The sequence below is a fragment of the Cyprinus carpio genome, chromosome B2, assembly GCF_018340385.1.
Source record: "Cyprinus carpio isolate SPL01 chromosome B2, ASM1834038v1, whole genome shotgun sequence".
Classification (NCBI taxonomy): Eukaryota; Metazoa; Chordata; class Actinopteri; order Cypriniformes; family Cyprinidae; genus Cyprinus; species Cyprinus carpio.
In genome coordinates, this window is record NC_056598.1 from 6,761,678 (window position 1) to 6,781,109 (window position 19,432).

At 36.7% G+C, this 19,432-nt stretch overlaps 1 protein-coding gene across 1 annotated transcript in view; it reads left to right on the forward strand.

The window, feature by feature from the left end:
- xpr1b (xenotropic and polytropic retrovirus receptor 1b) overlaps positions 1-19,034 on the forward strand; it is a 28,428-nt gene extending 9,394 nt beyond the window's left edge. The window contains exons 3-15 of the mRNA XM_042717893.1: positions 10,498-10,599; positions 11,501-11,721; positions 13,121-13,270; positions 13,401-13,484; positions 13,576-13,657; positions 13,859-14,055; positions 14,669-14,848; positions 14,989-15,157; positions 15,260-15,454; positions 15,727-15,887; positions 16,007-16,146; positions 16,235-16,456; positions 17,009-19,034. Of these exons, the coding sequence (XP_042573827.1) occupies positions 10,498-10,599; positions 11,501-11,721; positions 13,121-13,270; positions 13,401-13,484; positions 13,576-13,657; positions 13,859-14,055; positions 14,669-14,848; positions 14,989-15,157; positions 15,260-15,454; positions 15,727-15,887; positions 16,007-16,146; positions 16,235-16,456; positions 17,009-17,063 (1,958 nt within the window). The 3' untranslated portion in view covers positions 17,064-19,034. The remainder of the gene's footprint in view (positions 1-10,497; positions 10,600-11,500; positions 11,722-13,120; positions 13,271-13,400; positions 13,485-13,575; positions 13,658-13,858; positions 14,056-14,668; positions 14,849-14,988; positions 15,158-15,259; positions 15,455-15,726; positions 15,888-16,006; positions 16,147-16,234; positions 16,457-17,008) is intronic.
- The last annotated feature ends 398 nt before the right edge of the window (positions 19,035-19,432 follow it).

A 19,432-nucleotide genomic window follows, 5' to 3' on the forward strand; every position in this document is an offset into this window, starting at 1 on the left:
ATAATAAAAAACATGATTTTTGAAAAATTTTAAAAACTGATTTATGTTTTTGCAAAAACTCTTCATATTTATTTATTTGTTTGTTAGAATTAGTTGATTTTATCGAAAACTCTTTCAACAGGGTGTACTCGGTAAAAGAGGAAGGGCAACATTTCACCTCAGGTTTTGCAATATATTTGACATAGGTCACATCAGATCACAACAGAGCACAGAGATGAGTTTGCATTTGCATCTCTGATTAACACAGGAAACATTTTACAATAAGGTTCAGCAGTAACATTAGTTAATACATTAGGAATCATGCACTTACAATGAAAGAAATATTTTACAGTATTTAATAATACAGGTTAATATTGATTTATATAAGTAGTATATTTAAAAATATGTGGTATGTTTATATTACCAACAGTTATATTTAAAAATGACCCTGAATAAATGATGTAACACATTGTTGACCATTGTCCATACTCACATAAACTTCATTGTAAAGCCTCATTGTTGTCAGTTCAAGTTCCTTCAAGCTGCTTTTTTTTCATGTGTATGAAATTTACAATCCATCAGCCATTAATTTCTGAAATAGCTTTGCTTGCAATTCTCTGGTATTTGTACAAAAAAACCCACCTAAGGCTGTGACGGTCACCGTGACAGCCGTGTCACCGCAGTGGTCAGTTGCCACCACAGTTGTCTACTGCCACCAGCGGTAGTGCACGTGACGTCCGGCACTTTATAACAAGCATAATACAAAGTTTTTATACAAGTGTAATAACAGTAATAGTGAAAATTATTTTATTTAGATCATAAGTCTATGGAAATTCACAAATTACCTCAAACGCCATACACAGCGTTTCTTTTAGATTGGCAGTAGGGCTGTGCAAAAAATCGAATACGATTTTCATGCGCATCTCTTCAGTAAAGACGCTCCTGTGATTAGTAGTATATCTCCAGCACGTGCGTTAAGATCAGGGTTGTCAGGTTTTCACAACAAATCCTGCCCAGTTGCTTCTCAAAACTAGTCCAAAACTAGCCCAATCGCGTTTCCAGGAGGTTCCCCGATAAAAATTGCATCCCGGGGTTAAAATATAAGTTTTTTGTCAGGGTTGCCCTGGTAATATTCACATTTTAGGGGCTAAATATCACGTTATTGGTACTGGGGTCGCTTCAACCCGCAGACATGAAAAACAACCGCAGACTTGGCAACACTGGTTGGCATTTACTACACAGAGCCGTAATTCACTGACAATCTACACAAAATCGATTTTAAAATCGCAGGCGATTCTTTGTCGATTTTGAAAGCGATTTTGTGTAGCTTGTCGGTGGACTACGGCTCTGTGTAGTAAATGCTGCTCCACCTGAACCAGTGTTGCCAAGTCTGCGGTTGTTTTTCATGTCCGCGGGTTGAAGCGACCCCAATACCAATAACGTGATATTTAGCCCCTAAAATGCGAATATTACCAGGGCAACCCTGCCAAAAACGTATATTTTAACCCCGGGATGCAATTTTTATCGGGGAACCTCTTGGAAACGCGACTGGGCTAGTTTTGGACTAGTTTTGAGAAGCAACTGGGCAGGATTTGTTGTGAAAACCTGGCAACCCTGATCTTAACGCACGTGCTGGAGATATACTACTAATCACAGGAGCGTCTTTACTGAAGAGATGTGCATGAAAATCGTATTCGATTTTTTGCACAGCCCTAATTGGCAGATTTGAGCGCAGGAAAATACAGTTAATGCATTCAGTAAATTAATTTTGTGTTGGGCGATGGACCTTGTTGGGAAACCAAATACTACATCACTGATCTGGAGCCATCTCCATTCATGTCACCCATACGCGTTTGTACAAGTGTCTTCAAGTCCCCGCGATCACAAATGCCTGTCTGGTCAGGTTTGGTGAGGCTTTCTCCAAACTTTCCAAATACAAACAAGACCGCTATAAATGAAAGATGTTAACAAGAAATGTGGCAACGATTCCTATTTCAAAGAGAGGGCATGCCGACGAGGAGTTAATGCTTCTGCTTGCTTGGCTGCGGAACAGTGAATCGTGTCTACACAAGACATTTGAACTCTGTGTCGGTACCTCATAAATAGAACAAGGCAGTTTACTGTCAGGATTTGTCATGTCGTATTGTGCCGCATCACTGATTATAATGAGTTCTACAGTATTTTGTTGTGTCGTGCCGCTCGCATCCGGTAGACAGGGTGTATTTAACTTTCTTATTTAGGCTACTTTCTTGTTTAACTGTATTTCTTTTATATTTATTTTAGTGATTTGCAGGGTGCGTATAAACTGACGGAAGTGCTAAAATAAACACGCATGTTTGTAAATAGATGATTGAGCCTCATTTATTATTATTTGTTTCAAATATTTTTATATAAAATATTATAGATATATATATATATATATATATATATATATATATATATATATATATATATATATATATAATATAGTTAGTGTCTCTGCTACTTCTATGCTTGACCTCACCCACGTTTTCAGAAAAAAAGCTGTTTGGGTGCAGCTTGTGTAGTTTCTGCTACAACATGTTTTTCGATGTGGTGATAATTTGCTTTCTTTTTCTTACATGTCAGTAATAAACCCTGAAGAGTAGATCTAAAACAGAGCAGTTAAAATGTATTTGTAGTGTATACATCTTAAAAGAAGTGCAGAAAAAATATATCTCACAATGCAGTGTCTCTACAGCATGATATTGAATTACAAATGAAGTGGGCTGAAAATAGAATACTACTGTACATTTATAGGCATTATGTAAACAATACGGCATGTTACTGTTTTATAAAAATACAGTATAATACTGTTAGAATGTACCTGTATATTTACAGTAACACTTTACATTGTAGATACAAATGCTTACTAGCGCCTGGTGTTCTCTATAGGTAGCAGATTCAACTTTCAGATTAGAGATTTAATAAAAAAAAAAGTGTCTGTAAACAACAGTAAAACTCCCAGTGACATCAGAACATGCCATTGGATCTTCAGTACCATTATTAGGGTTGGGTATCGAAAACCGGTTCCAAATTTCTAAGAACCGGGTATTCGATAAGAAATGTGCATTTCGATTTTACTTAACGATTCCAGCGTTCACATTTTAATGTGATTTAAAATGATTTAATTGCAGTAATGGAAAGAACTTGCACCGTGTTTGCGTGCAGCGCACATGAACCGCAAGCACATGCACAGAGAGCACCTTTGTGGGTTTCTGGATTATGTCCGTTCTTGGACCGTTCTGTGTATTTCAGCTGTAGAAAACAGTGGTGTAGTCCTGAAGTGGTTTACTTTTCAGAGCGATGAGCTTTGTAAAAATCGATGTGTTTCAGAAGGCAGGGCATAGAGGAGAAACAATAATGTACAGTATGTGGAAAATAATGTGTTTTTTTAACCTTAAATACTTATTATGTGATTCCTGGCATTTTTCTCACACAGCATAGATGGCTCTTTATACATATAAAAAATATAGCCAATTTTATTTATTTTAAATTTTTACTATGTAGCGTGAAAAACAAGTTTTATACTAATAGGTCTATATGGATAACATAAATTACATATAGCCTACATAAAGTGTGCAAAGAAAGCTCCCTAAAATCCTGTCACTCGTCTTAGCTGATCGCGATCTCACAAAGTTCCGTTATAGTCAATGAATCTCTCTGTACTGCACAATTAATCTTTATTTGCATCATAATAATAAGATGGTTCTCAAGGTTGCAGAACTAAACACTGGACAAAAACTCTGGAGTTTATGGGTTCGAACTCTAACACCTCTGATTGGTCATTGCGTTCAATAAATCAACAGGTATGTATGTGATTGGCTACATTGCTGAACGCTGTAAAAATGTAAATGGACACTTGTTACGCTCTCCGGAGCATAAGCACAAATGCGCACTAGATAGCTTTCACTATCATATCCCCTTAAAACCAGGCCTGAACGGACTGGGACACAATTTAAGGCTGGGAAATCTCACACTCATCCAGGCCATCCTATACACCCACAACAAATTCTGAAACCTCTGACTATTTTTCACAAAGGTCTAAATCCTTATAGGCTGGAGCCGTGCAAAATAATTTAAGGTTCTTGAACTGTACCTTCACTTCCATTGTCCTTTTCTTCATTTTCCCCAATATCTCTGTCCATCCCTTGCGTATATGTATGTGTTTTTTTTTTTCTTGTACCTGTCACTTCTTCACCAGCAGGTCTACTGTTATGAACAGAACTGGGTCCACCTTGTTACAAAACAACTACCTCAATGTAATTTGTTAACACAGAATGTTGTTATTTATCTTAAAATGACTTAAATACCAAAGATTTAACAAACTTATATTTCATACAAATCTATAGAAAAAAATTGTGTTTAAAGTGCCTATTTATTAAAGTTAGTAGGGCTACAATACCTTTGAAAAATCCTAATACAGAACACACTACTGCATTACATATTTTTGTGTTCCTGACTGCTCTCCTTCCCTACCTAAACTATAAATCCACGTAAATATCTGACTGCTAAATAAATGTATTAATGTAACTTTACAATAAATGATGTCCTTTAGCATACAGTATTCTGACTTGTGATAATAATGGGGTGCTCCTGATAGCCTAACAGTTGCTAGCAGTTTAATACTCTGCTAAATTAACAGACAAAACTATAAGGGATTATATTTGGGGATCCGTGGCATTTATTGTTGGACAGCATGTTCTCTCTCTTAAACACACAAAGACTTTATCAGTAAAATAGTTTTGGGAAAGCCGGTCATTCTGTTCTCTCTCTCTTCAGTAACTGCATAGTCTACGGATCTCCATTTAAATCCATGCACACACTATATTTCCTTATGGCGTGTGTCCGCTGTTGCAGCACAAGAACTGTGTTCAGTGCCGCTTAAAACACCGAGCGCGATCGGCAATGAGCAGAGTTTTCTCGCTGCAGTGAGCAGACTCAGTCGATGATGGGCAGGAAAAGGTAGAATGACAGAAGTTATAATGCACCAATTACAAATAATCAAGAATTTCGTACAACAGAATGGGACATCATTAAAGGGGAAGACACATGACAATAGATTACAGACTTGCGAAGCAACAAAACAAGTGGGTATACCGAGGGTATACGCAAATATTGATCCTTAGAATTCGTAATACGCAAACAGCCTGGGAAAAAAGTAAGCATACGCCATATACTTGCCTATGGCCCCGACTACACCACTGGTAGAAAAGGTTGTTATGGGCCAAAACTGACTTTTCATATTTATCGACAAGTATGCAGAAAACTACGTAAGTATATCATAATAAACACAGGCATTTTTGTCTTGGTTTTTTTTTATTAGGTGAGAAGTAAATAGATGCATGTACAGTTTAGCGCTGTTTGCGTTCAGTGTTAAAGAGGCAGCAGCCTAATAAACGTGCTGCCTGTCATTAATGTTATTAAAAGAACAAAAGAAAATCATTCACTGATCTTGACAGAATATCCTTAATAACTTTAATTAATAATCTATATTTTATTTATAAAGAAAATAAATCTATGCACTGTTTTTAAACTTTTAATTAGTTTCTGTGCCTGAAATTTGGTTCATTTGTATTTATTTTATGCTATTGCTAATTGATTTGTTTGTTCTTATTTTATTACTGACTGTTTACTTGTCTGTAACACTTTAATATTTTAAATTTATATTAATCTAGTGTTTTTGCTGTAGTAGTATTTTTTTTTAAGCATAGGCAAAATTCCTTTTGCAGTGTTCTGTAGGCTGCTGATTTTTGCTCATGTTATTCAGCTCCAACAGAATGCTTTGTAAAAAGACACAGAATAAATGTTTGACATCTAAATGTTTGACTTGATTTTTATTTTTTATATATATGTTGGATTTTTTTATCTTATTGGATTTGAAACTAGGAATCAATAAGAATCGGAATAGATAAGCCGAATCGGAATCAATAAAATTCAGACGATACCCAGTCTTACCCATTATACTGGAATACCATCTGCCAGTTTTCACATTCACAGTCCACAGTACTTGTCAAAGAATAAAAATGTCTTTGTGTCTTTTTTGGTTTGTTCCATCCTGCCTTAATGGCAGTAACTGGAAATGACAAATCCTGACCTAAAATCAGAGTAAGGTTACCTCATCACAGTGAACATGTGAAGTGTAGTTATCCTTAGCATAGTGTGTAATTGCTTCGTCAGATTATAATGTCTAAACGTGGGTGATAAGGAAAACCTTTGTCTCGGTTGTAATGTCATGCTATCTGTTAGATCCCGGGGTTCAGCACGACCCACGGCTGATGAAAGCTTATGTAGGACGGCTCTAGCGCTCAGATAAGCAGTGATTTGCATCCAAAGGTTACAGCGCATGCAAACACACACATACAAACACATGTCTAAATGCACATTTTTTCCTACAACACTGCTAAAATTCCCAGAGAGCCATAAACCTGCATACTGAGTGTTTTTCTAAGCTGTGGGATGATGGTAGTTGTGATTATCCAGAAATAACTGTAATCTTCGGTCAAAGTTTGTGGTTTTTATGGGTGGTGATAAGTGTAGCTAATGGGATTGTTTAAGTAAAGCTATTATTTTGGAAGGGAACCTGCGTGACGAGGGTTTTTCGTTAATAAGATGCTTGATGACAGATATCGGAAAGGGCTGATGGTGCAGGTGTTTGAAGTCATAAACCTCTAATTTTAAGTGTTTGCGTACAAAGTTACATGAGTGATTATGACCGTCTTTACTTGGCAGTGCATCACAGTCTTAAGAATGAGATCATAGTCCCCAGATTTCTTAATGGAGATTTCGTCCAGGTATGCAGTTCTTTCAAAGCTGTGTAATATCTAAGTGCATTTTACCTAAAGCTGCAACTAACAATTAATTCAGTGTCAACTGTATTGTCATTTTAGCACAATGCATGGCAATGGATTAAAAGCAAAACACGGTTCCTTCAGGAAACTACACTGACGTATATATACTGACAGTCAGGAGGACTAAAGACAACAATAAAGACAGACAGTACTAGAACAAGGTATAGAGTAAAAGAGAGTTGACAATGATAAAGTGACAGGTCTGTTGATTTTATTATATATATATATTATATATATATATATATATATATATATATATATATATATATATATATATATATATATAATATTTTTCCTGACTTTATTAAAGAAATCATGATTCTGCATACTGCTCAGTGTTCTCCTCAAAAAAAATATTTTTGAAAGCTATAAAAAATTATAATATAATAATAAAATAAATAAATGTACCCTAATATATTGTGGATGTGTATATCTTTTGTAACCTTTTAAATGTCTTTAGTGTCACCTTTGATCAGTTTGTTGAAGGTGTTATTGTTGCATAAAAGTATTACTAACCCCCAAATTTTGAACAGCTGTGTATACATATCATGTATGCTATACTTCACATTTTTATTCCATAACAGTTACTGTTCCTATAAAAATATCCATGCTTACAATATGGTCAGTTTCAAACCTAAATATAAAAAATGTTTCATCAATGTATTTTGGAAAAATTTCTGGACCCTTGCACTGTTGCTCTGCATCTTTTTTTGTTGTTGTTTTTTGTTGTTGTTTTTTTTTTGTAGAAATGCATTTTTTACTACTGTAAAGTTTTTTTAATTGAAAAAGATTCTACATGCACAGGGCACACACCCAACTAATTAATAGTGACATTTGTTGTCAATTTTATTGATTAGCTGTTGCAGCCATAGTTTTGTGTGAATTTAATCACTGACGTGGAATGACAAAAGAAGCTGATACGAGCTTTTCAGTGACCGATGCAAAGGAGATACTGTTATTGGCCAGTAATGTAAAAATGACCAGGTAGCTGATACATTGATCAATCAGTGGTCAAAAGTACAAAAAGCAGCAAGAACTGTTGTGTGTTAGGTTTAAATAAACACAGAGGGTTCCTCTGTAAGGTCATGCATTCCCTGGAAGATTTCAGTTCACAAGTTCTCAAGTAGTTTATTTTCTCTCTCAGGAGCTTCAGCTAAGAGAGAGAGCTGTGTATGTTCATCCCTGCCAAGCTGATATGAAACTGAGCTGTATGCTTTCATAGCAGGCCAGACACATTGACCCAGCTGAAGGTCTCACTGGGGAGGGTTACCTAAACCAATGCAGAGAGGGACTCCCTGCTGTAGAGCTGGAGTAATCCAGTATTAACACAGGATCAGATCAGATCAAACAGTTTATCGTGAGAATAACCCAGAATCATCTTAACCCTTTCACTGTGAAGTGTTTTTAAAGAATAATGAACTCACTGAACCTCAAATGGCCATCATAACCCAAAATATTTCTTACATGTTTACTTGCGGGTTTTATAGTAACTGATATGTGACTTATCATGTGATAAGTCAACTGCTTACTCAGAGAGATTTTTGACCCATAAGGGATTTTTGAACTCTCTGTTGGTGACAGCTGTGGTTTAGTACTTTGATCAAGGAAGCAGTTCCTTATAATTCTTATGTACCTAATAGAACTTGCACATTAATGATTCTTGGCAGATTTAAACATGTGGCTAATTTATGAACAAAGCCGAATAGACTAACAGTGTTTGTTGTGGAAGTGTAGGATTGTGGGTTGTTTTATGAGTCTGGTGTTTCAAGGATCACAGCTGAGAGTCTTGTTTTAGTTTCGTCAGATGACACATGTTTTTCAACCACATACAGACCACATTACTTAAGCTTTGGTAGATGAAATATGAATAATAAGTTATAATGTGCGTTAATTAAACCTCCCTCTATTTCCTCCTTTTTCATTCTGGATTCCACACACTCATGTAAAAGTATTCTCCTCTCTGGCCTCTTTGTTTTAAGAGTTACTCTTAAATGCTTCTACTGTATATGCCAATGTGAAACTCCTAATTTAGGAGGCAATGCTCTTAAAATGTTCTTAGGATAAAGTGATGCAGGTATTTCAAGGCATGAGTCATTTTCCCAAGTCTGAGAGTCCTGAGATAGTGATTCATTGTCTGTCTGTCTGGACAGTATCAGCCAGACTTACTGTCATTGCGCTCTGTGTTTTTTTCCTCAGAGGGGAATATCATGCAGTTACGTCTCTATGGTGTCAAAAGTATTTACAGTCAACAGAAACTTCACATGCCCCCTAACTGTAAATGTTTGAAGTCACGACCTGTGAACTGTTATGATTATTGTGATTTAAGACCATGCTGACTTAATTAGTCTTGACTCTTGGTTCTCAGACTAAGGATCTTGGAAAGACGTGACGCAGAATAATTATACAGGGATTCCTTAAAGTGATACTTCAGCCAAAAACGAAAATTTTGTCGTCATTTACTTGCCCTCATGTCATTCCAAACTTGTCCGGCCGTCATTCTTGTGCAGAATGCTAAAAAGATACACTACTGTTCAAAGTTTTAATTAATACTTTTATTCAACAAGGACACATTAAACTGATTGTTAGAAAAAAAAAATCTTATTTGAATAAATTGTTCTGTTTTACTTTCTATTCATCAAAGAATCCTGAAAAAAGCATCAGTTTCCAAAAAATAAAAATTAAATAGTTAACTGTTTTGAGCATTGGTAATAAGAAATATTTCCTTAACACCACATCATTATATAGGAATGATTTCTGAAGGATCATGTGACACTAATGACTGCCGAAAATTCAGCTTTGCCATCACACTACTTTTTAACATGTATTAAAGTTGAGAACTGATAAAACTATTTAATTTGTAGTAATAATTCTCAGTATTACTATTTTTACTGCAAATACATAAATGCAAAAGATTTTAGAACATTTATATGGGTCTCTCCAATTCTGCAGAAATCTGTGGAGTTTTATGTGGAGCTCTGCTAGTGCAGATTCTGTGTGGACCTAATAACGATGATTCCTTTGCAGTTGAGACCACTGTTTCCTTGTGCAATTAATGCAACAAGATTATCAGATTAACTGATTATTGGTCCAAAAGGTGTCCTCAGTTGCCTCAATAGAGTGTGTTCCATTTTCAAACTTGATGGACTTATTCATGCTGTTTTTGACCCTTATTTTAATCAGATTTTACTTGCAAAAATGTTCATTTGAATCTTCTCAAAATTCTTGTAATGACTTTTTCTTGAGATATCCAAACTCCAATCCTTGAAATTTCTTTACAGAAATAAACAAGACTGATATTTTCTGTGGGCAGTGTGTGAACCTGCTACTTTTTAGCTAGTGATGTTTCAGACCCAGAGGTCATATTTACAAGCTCCAACAAATGAATCTGATGCACTGCTCTGCAGAAAGACCTTCACTGCTTTTTTATCTTTCCCACAAATATACACACAACCTCAGGCCTTTGTGAGAGAGAACAAAGTTTTCTACAAGTTTCTTTTCATTTTCTGTTCAGTATATTTCCCGTCTCCTCATTTTGTTTGTGTGTGTGTGCATTTGTTTGTGTGTGTTGTGTGATATCATTTGGTCAGTATAAATGTGTGTTTGTGTGTGTTTTCCTGAATAACTTTTTCACGCTTGCTTCATCCTTTAGTCACAGATGAAGACACTGTCAAGAGATACTATGCCAAGTTTGAGGAGAAGTTCTTCCAAACATGTGAGAAGGAGCTGGCCAAAATCAACACATTCTATTCAGGTAAGTGTGAACATTATACTTGTTTATTGTGAAGCTCACAGTTTCTGTCTGCTTTAGTATTTAGTTTCAGATTACCCAACACACAGAGATTTAACTTTGTAAGCGAAAACAGACATTAAAGCTCCTGAGCCAAAGCCAGGACTGGCATTAAACCAGGACTGCTGTTATTTTTTATATCCCAATAAATAACCACCTGCTTTCTCTTTCTCTCACTCACACGGTTCTGTTACTTTCATTTTGGCCCATGACCACTTGTTTATTGTCTAACCAATGGCTCATAGATTACTCAAATTCTTAATCAATTATGATTCTTTTTTTTAAAGTTAACATAAAATAGGGCTTTGTGGGTTAGCTTGATAACCATACCACAACAGTGATACAGCAAAACATTTTTGCACATATGAATGTTTTTGACATGAATATTTGGACTTGAGTAAAGGACAAGGCTTTGTTTACAAAATAGAAAAATAGTTAGCTGTCAGGTGTTACATTGTGGCCATGGAAACATTTGGATTCATGCCGAATGAGAGAGTTGTTTGATCCCATAAATTGGAATTAAGTCATATGCGTTTTTGTGGGCTGGTTACGCAGATTGTTACAGAAAGCTTTGTAATATAACTTTTTTCATTTAGTAAATGTCATTGATTTGTTGACAACTTAGACATTACTGGTCATGCTGTGTGCAGGAGAAATATTTCATCTGTGTGCAGGTTTCAGTCTTTTTTGAACATCAAATTCAATATTATCACAGTTTGTGCTTGTTAGACAAGGTAACACATATAAAGTTAATTTGTACGGAGCCCTGGACATGAAATTACATTCACAATTATACCAGAAATATGCATTCCATCTTTCCAGCTGCATCACATACTGATGATGTTTCCATTCTTTTGTGACACAGAGAAGCTTGCTGAAGCACAGCGGCGATTCGCCACACTGCAGAATGAGCTGCAGTCTTCTCTGGATGCACAGCGAGAGAGCAGTCGAGCCACGGATCTGCGCCGCCGTCGCACTGTCTTCCACCTGTCACAGCAGGAGCGCTGTAAACATCGCAACATCAAAGACCTGCAGCTGGCCTTCAGCGAGTTCTACCTCAGCCTCATCCTGCTGCAGAACTACCAGGTCTGAAAGCATGCAAAACACTTTTAGGCTACGGTTTACAAGCCTTAAGGCCCCAATATACTTCAAACAAAGTTGGTTTTCGTTCTTCGTTTGGGGTCAAAAAGAACTTTGAAAAGGCTGAGCAACGGTATATTGTTTCTGAACTTTCCAACACCCCTGTGCTGCCGGAGGCGGGGTGTAGATTAATGTAAACAAGTGACGCGACGCTCGGGCGTATCCCCTAAACACAACAACGATGAAATGAAGAAGTGTAGGCAATCTAGGTGTGAGACGGGCCCCAATGGTAAGAACATTATAGGCAAAAGAATAATGATTAGCAGCAGTTCAGAGTCAAGTATCATGTTTGCAATACAAAAGAACCATTCTATTTCCATAATCAGTCCGTTATGGGAAGTGTGAATGGCTCATAGTCTCAAAAATTTAGCCTGATGTGGAAAAAAATATTGGAGTCAGTTTGTTACTTTATTTTATTAGTTTTCATTTATTTTATTAAACTGGATAAATTGTTACACCTTTTCATATTTTATGCGGTGTCATGATTTACTTTTGATAAAAACAGCAGCATGGTGTAACATTTATTTGAAACACATGTATTTGGTACTTGCTACCTTATATCTTTACCTGTTTCCTTTCATTCTTTTCGTGGCTTTAGAAAACTTGTCTCGGATGCTTCTCTACGTCGCTTTTTGCATAACTCTGGGTTGTCGACACCAAGCTTTGTTGCAATTTCTTTCTAGGAATTAAATGCTTTCTCTGAATCTTTAATGTCACTCTGCGAGCGATCATACAGGTGCAGATATATTTGTGCCAGCTCAGCTATTCTGCACTCCAGTGTATTCAGGAGATGTTGTTCTATGCTCGGACCTCCGTAGAATGAGAAACAAACCTGGGGGGAGAAATCACACGTCAAAGAAGGTGGAGTTTCAGAACACACCCACCGAACTCCCCCAGAAAGTTTGCTTTGGTGAGCTGTTTCGAACTGCCGCAACAAACTCAAAATGAACTTCATTTCAGCCTGATTTTGTTAGAAATTATGTCATATCAGTTTGTTCTTCGATTTCGTTTGAAGTATATCGGGGCATTTAGTGCTCAGTTCTGATATTCAAATAGTTTTTTTTTTTTTTTTTTTTTTAAGAAATTGATTTGGCCCACTTTTACCTCCAGTCTGAATGTAGCTTTAGATGTTTTAAAAGGGTTTGAATATTGAAAATTGTCATGACATTTGCTGGATTGGACATGTGCACATGATAACTTTCTTATTCCCCTGGTTGTTGCTTTTTTATTAATTTCCATTTGATTATGATCCAGCTAAAATCTGTTTTTTTTTTTATATTCATTCCCAGTTGGCTGTTCTTTGAGATCAAACTTATTTAAAGTGTAAATGCTTTCTCTCTGTCAGAACCTAAACTTCACAGGCTTTCGGAAGATTTTAAAGAAACATGACAAGATTTTTGAGACAGCACGTGGTGCTGATTGGCGTGTGGCCCATGTTGAAGTGGCTCCTTTTTACACCTGTAAGAAGATCACTCAGCTCATCTCTGAAACCGAGGTACCATACACTCAAATGACTATTACCACTTTAAGTATAAAAAATTCAAAAAAGAACAATTGAATTGTAATTGTCTGGTCAAACCAGCACAGTGGTTAGTTATTCTGACAGTATGTTCTCAAACCCCCAGGCCCTTGTTACCACAGAGTTGGAAGGAGGAGACCGACAGAAAGCCATGAAGAGGCTCCGAGTGCCCCCATTGGGAGCAGCACAAGTAGGACACTCTGTGACTTTTACTAAAATACCTTTCATTTGTACTGTTTAAAGGACATGAACATCTCACCATCCTGTGCTCTTTGTCTTAGCCTGCACCAGCATGGACCACTTTTAGAGTAGGACTCTACTGTGGTGTCTTTGTTGCTTTAACAGTCACAGTCATCATCACAGGTATATAACCTCTCGTATGCCTTTTCGAAAACTGCTATTTTAATTAAGCTTTTAGTTACTTTGTAAGGTCTAATATTTCACCTGTGTCTAAAGTTAATTTACCAAATCAAAGATATATAACAACGTTAATGTAACCCTGCGATCAGAATCTTTATTAAGGATTTGGTTATTTTGACAATTATTTGTTTTGCTCAACTGCAGGTGTGGTTAAACTTGTTAGCAGAGAGGAGAAGAATGTTTGGCCCCTAGTGAGAATTTATCGCGGTGGTTTCCTGCTCATCGAGTTCCTTTTTTTATTGGGCATCAACACGTATGGATGGAGGCAGGCTGGAGTTAACCATGTCTTAATATTTGAGCTCAACCCCCGCAATAACCTGTCCCACCAGCATCTCTTTGAGGTAATTAGAAATCTGTGACTGAGGTTCTGGACACAATAAAATGAATGTTCCTTTTTATTTTAATTCAAGTTTTTTTTATTTGGTTAAAGATTATTTGTATGGAGTTTTTTAAGTTAAAAGTGGTTAATAAGCAACTTTACAGAAAATTAAGTTTCTACAATATTTAGTAGTAGCTTATCAGTGGTGATTGTCAGTTCATGTGCATATAGCAGAAATGTTCAGAAAAATCAATAAGAAGACGTAAACAAACAGACGATTAACACTATTAACAGCAATTATGCAATCAAACTTATAGCAAAATTTTTTAATTCCATAAAAGATAATTTCACAACTGCAAGAGATGGTTAAATATCATACTGTTGCTTCATTTTTTTAGTCCTTGATTCCATTTGACTTTTTGTATTTACAGATTTTTTTTTTTTTAAGATTTTGAAAAAAGAACAACTGTATGAGTGTTTAAAATAATCACAGATCCCTCTTTATTTTGACAGCTACTTCATACATTTAGAGATTTAGCAGTGCAGAGCTCCTGTCAAATTTCCTGCCAGGCTAAAAACAATATAAAATAAAAAGAACCAGATTTATACATGCATTTCTCTCTGTTTTTGTGCAGATTGCTGGTTTTCTTGGAGTTCTTTGGTGTGTTAGTATTCTGTCCTGCCTCTTCGCTCCGTACACAATGATCCCTATACAAGTGAACCCTCTAGCTCTTTATGGGTTCTTCTTCTTCTTCCTTATCAACCCTTTCAAAACATGCTACTACAAATCTCGCTTCTGGCTACTCAAATTACTGGTAAGAGCCAGGAGAATTTCATAACACACGAGCATTTGTCACACTTTTATGATACATTAATATTTCATTTGTATGTCGTTGATTAAGTTAGTCATCTCCTCTTTTCTCCTGCTTTAATGTCCACCTTTTTGTTTTCATAGTTTCGAGTGGTCACAGCGCCATTTCACAGAGTGGGGTTTGCTGATTTCTGGCTGGCGGACCAGCTCAACTCTCTAGTTGTGGTTCTGATGGACCTGGAGTACATGATCTGCTTCTACAGCATGGAATTGAACTGGTTCAAATCTGAGGGGGAGCTGTTGATTAAAGAGGGTATGCAGATGCACATTATTGTCTTTGCAGATATAAAATGTTTTTTATGGGGCAGTTATTGATGACAAGTTGTTTTTTATTTATTTTTTTCTTTCAAATCAGGTGGAGGGATATGTAACTCATATTCATATGGAGTACGAGCTGTAATCCAGTGTTTGCCTGCCTGGTTCCGGTTTGTGCAGTGCCTGAGACGTTATAGGGACTCAAAGCGTGCCTTCCCTCACCTGGCCAATGCTGGCAAATACTCCACTACCTTCTTTGTGGTCATCTTCTCTGCGCTCTATAAGACGCATGAAAGTAAGTACATGAGCTGTTACATTCTTTAACTAAACATCAGATGCTTTGGTTACTGTTTGAAATTCTTTGTTTAGCCAACATGACATTTTTTGTTTCCACTCAAAACAAGTCTAAAAGACATTCTTTGTCTGGTAGAATGTGGTTGATGATGTTTTTTACAAAGTAAAAGCGGACCGCACACCTTGAGGAGCACCATGCAGCTAAGCTTACAGTCCTGTGTTTTCAATTATCTCTAATGTTCTCTTATGTCACTTCCTCTCTGTTATCATTAGAACTTCAAGAAGGTCAGGTTTTCTTTTACCTGCTAATTGCCTGCAAGATCGTTAACTCATGCTACACCTTATTGTGGGACCTGAAGATGGATTGGGGTCTTTTTGACCGTAATGCAGGGGAGAACACCCTCCTCAGAGAAGAGATTGTATATCCACAGAAAGTAAGAATATACACACTGTTGGTTTTCACGTTTTATATTTTAAATGTTTTTTAAAGGAACAGTCCACTTCACGGCATTTACACTGTCATTGTGTTGATTTGTGTGCTCTCTTTGAACAGGCTTACTACTACTGTGCCATAATTGAAGATGTGATCTTACGCTTTGCATGGACCATTCCACTTTCTCTTGGGGTTGTGACTTCATTCCCAAACATTTCTGATATTTTAGCAACTGTCCTTGCACCACTGGAGGTCTTCAGGCAAGCACATCAACATATATCCATATATATGAATTTTCAGCAGGAAACGGTAAAGTAACCCATCCTTATAATCTGTTGTCTGTTTTAGGCGCTTTGTTTGGAACTTCTTCCGTCTGGAAAACGAGCATCTGAATAACTGTGGTGAGTTCAGAGCTGTGCGGGACATCTCCGTAGCACCTCTAAATGCTGATGACCAGACGCTGCTGGAGCAAATGATGGACCAGGAGGATGGTGTCAGGAACAGACAGGGAAAGAAGAACTGGAAGAGAAGCTACAGCATGTCCTTGAGAAGACCACTCCTCTCCTCCCAGTAAGCTCAGCCTCACAGACACAAATCCAGACATAGAATACATAAGAATGAGATTTGTTCAGAAAGATTGATTTAGTGCTTCTCATTCTTTTTGAACCCCCCCCCACCCCCTTTGTCCATAAAAATATTCATTGGCCGACATGCCTAGTTTCTGTTACATTTACATTTCAGGAGTCCAGACGTTTTAGGAAATTAAGGTTTTTTTTTTTTTTTTTTTTTTAGGAAACCTAGTCTTTATTCATCTGGCTTTTCCAGTTACGTACTGGATAAGAATTAAGAACAAGAAAAAAATATTTTTACTCATTCCTGTTTGATAAAATAGGTGATAAGTAAAAAGTTAATAAGATTTAATAGTTTAGTAGTTCTCTCTTTATTAAAAAGACAATTTTTAATCAAGGGTTTATGCCTTTATTAAAAAGTAACAGGACATTAGGGGCCTTGTTTGTGAAAAGTGCCTTTTAAGCCTCCAAGTGCAATCATACAAATGTCCACATGAGATTTCATTGAGTTTGAAGAAACTCAACAATTTATTTTCTTTTTTTTTATTTTCAGGTCGAAGGTCCGAGACACCAAAGTCCTGATAGAGGACACCGATGATGACACCTGACCCTTGCGTCCACAGTGGCTTGAGAAATTGTTTTTTACAGGACCATAGACCTCAGTGAGCCTCGACTTCAGAAGCTATCCAATCAATCCATCACAAAGCTGCCTGACTACACACACACACACACACACACACAAACACACACATTTCACACCGAGACCTCACTGACTCACACACGCAACAGGAGCAGCCACTTCTTAGTTACTGTACTTTTTATGATTCTTTTGTTACTGCCTTGTTCATTTTTGTGAAGATCCATTATGTGGAAAAAAACAAAAATTGAATTCAATGGACGGTGTATATATACGTCAGTTCACTAACTGCTTGATGGGACCGCACTCATATAAACCATGGACAAGTCATCGCAGCAGTCATGATTAATCAATCAGTTTGGATATTTTGTCTTTAAAGACTTTTATGATGAGGGTATGAAGACATTCATGTAGCAGACATATGGACTGGTTTACCCTCATTCATGAAAATGGCAATTTATACTTTTTTTTTTTTTTGAATGTACATTTCATTGTTATTTATGTGAAGGAGAGATGCCTTGAACGTTGCTTTAAAGGAAATCTTTTAAATATAGTAAGGATTTACCTTGGACCTTTACCCAGGACCTCTGCATGCTTTTGACCGACCCTCAGGTGGCTCTGAAGAAAAAATACTGATTTGAGTAATATTTGTTGAAATACTTTGCCACTTGGTTTAAACACAAACCACCAATGTAGTTACCTGCTCTAAAATGCCAAATGAGAGTGTCTACCTATGTTTGTTTCTTCTGTCTTAATGTAGATCCAGGTTGAAGAGGTGCTGCATTGTGGTACCAGATAGAGAGAAGAAAACCGCCCTTTGCTTTAACAGCAAGCCAAATATCAGAAGCATTCCTTGAGAACTTCAACTTAGCTGTCATTTTGCTTCCTTCAATCATCCTGAAAGCTTGTTTTGTTGTATCTTAAAGCTTGTTAAACACACACAAATCTTACTCAGCAATCACATTCCACTGAAGTAGCATTCCATTTCTGCGGTCTTGTTTTCATGTTTAATTTTTAGCCAGTGTCTTCCAGAGTTTGACTAATTCTTAGACCACCTGAGGGTTTTCAGAGGTTCTGGGAGAAACGACACCTTCCTTTTCTTTTCAGCTGAATCTTGGGCTGACACACGAGCACAATGAGTTTCTGTGTGAATCATTCGTAGAACTTGTTGCATAAGTCATCACATTCAATTCAGTGTGATAAATTATGTAAAGATGGGTTTCTGAACGATTATGCCTAGGTTGTTCACATATGATGGTTTATAATCCATTCCAGTCAAAAATCTGTATTTGTAGCTCTGAAAGCCTAGCTGTCTGTGAATGAGATGGATGTAAGACAGGAGGTACTGCAGTCGCACATTCATGCAATACTCAAAAGACTCACCGGCTACACCTCACATACTATGTTATGTACTACTGTCCCAAGTAAATGCTTGGACCAAAACAACAAAAGGTTTCTATGTTGATGTTTTGTCATGGCATTTGTACTCATTTTTGACTGGCATTTAAGATTTATATTTCTAAATCAGAAAAATTCATTCCTCAGTTAACTTGTTACAGCTTTTGCAGTGCAATATCAAACTTAAAAGCTCTTTGATTTCAGCTGAACGCTGGATATATCAGTTGTGATTCTGAATGGGATAGTTCACCTTCAGAAATTAAATCAGCTCATTTCCACACATTTGGGAACGTCCCTTGAGTAAATGAAAGATTTACAGTTATCAGGTTGACTAATTCTTCTGATAGCTCTTTCAACATGCATGTATTCATCCCAATGACAGCTCTTGCTCAAGATGGCCTGAGGGATCTATTTAATCACATCTGACTCCGTGATAGATTCTATGTTGAAAGCTGATTCTGTCTAACTTGACAAAAAGTGTTCTTATACTCAGGAGTAAAATACTTAATATTTTCTACTGAATCAATTAAATAATTATTGAGAACATCAGCTTCCGATTAATTTCACACACCTTGCAGTCTTAGTTGTATCCAGGAGTGGTAAGTGTGCGTTTGTATCCTGCATGGTCGCGTTTCTTCAGCAGCTTCACTCGAGACGCACGATCAACAAAACTACAAACTCGTGATTTTAAACTATGCTGCTATATTGTAAAGTATACTGTAACCAATGGTTAAATGCATAGTAGTTAAAGGGATATTTCAACCAAAAATCAAAATTGTCATTTACTTACCCTCAAGTTGTTGTTTCTTCTGCTGAACACAAAAGATAATATTTTGAAGAATGTAGGTAACTAAACTAATGGTTGACCATTATTGTTTTTTGACAACTGATGCCGATATCTTACAGAGCAGGGTGGCCAGTGGCCGATCTAAAAGCCTAGAC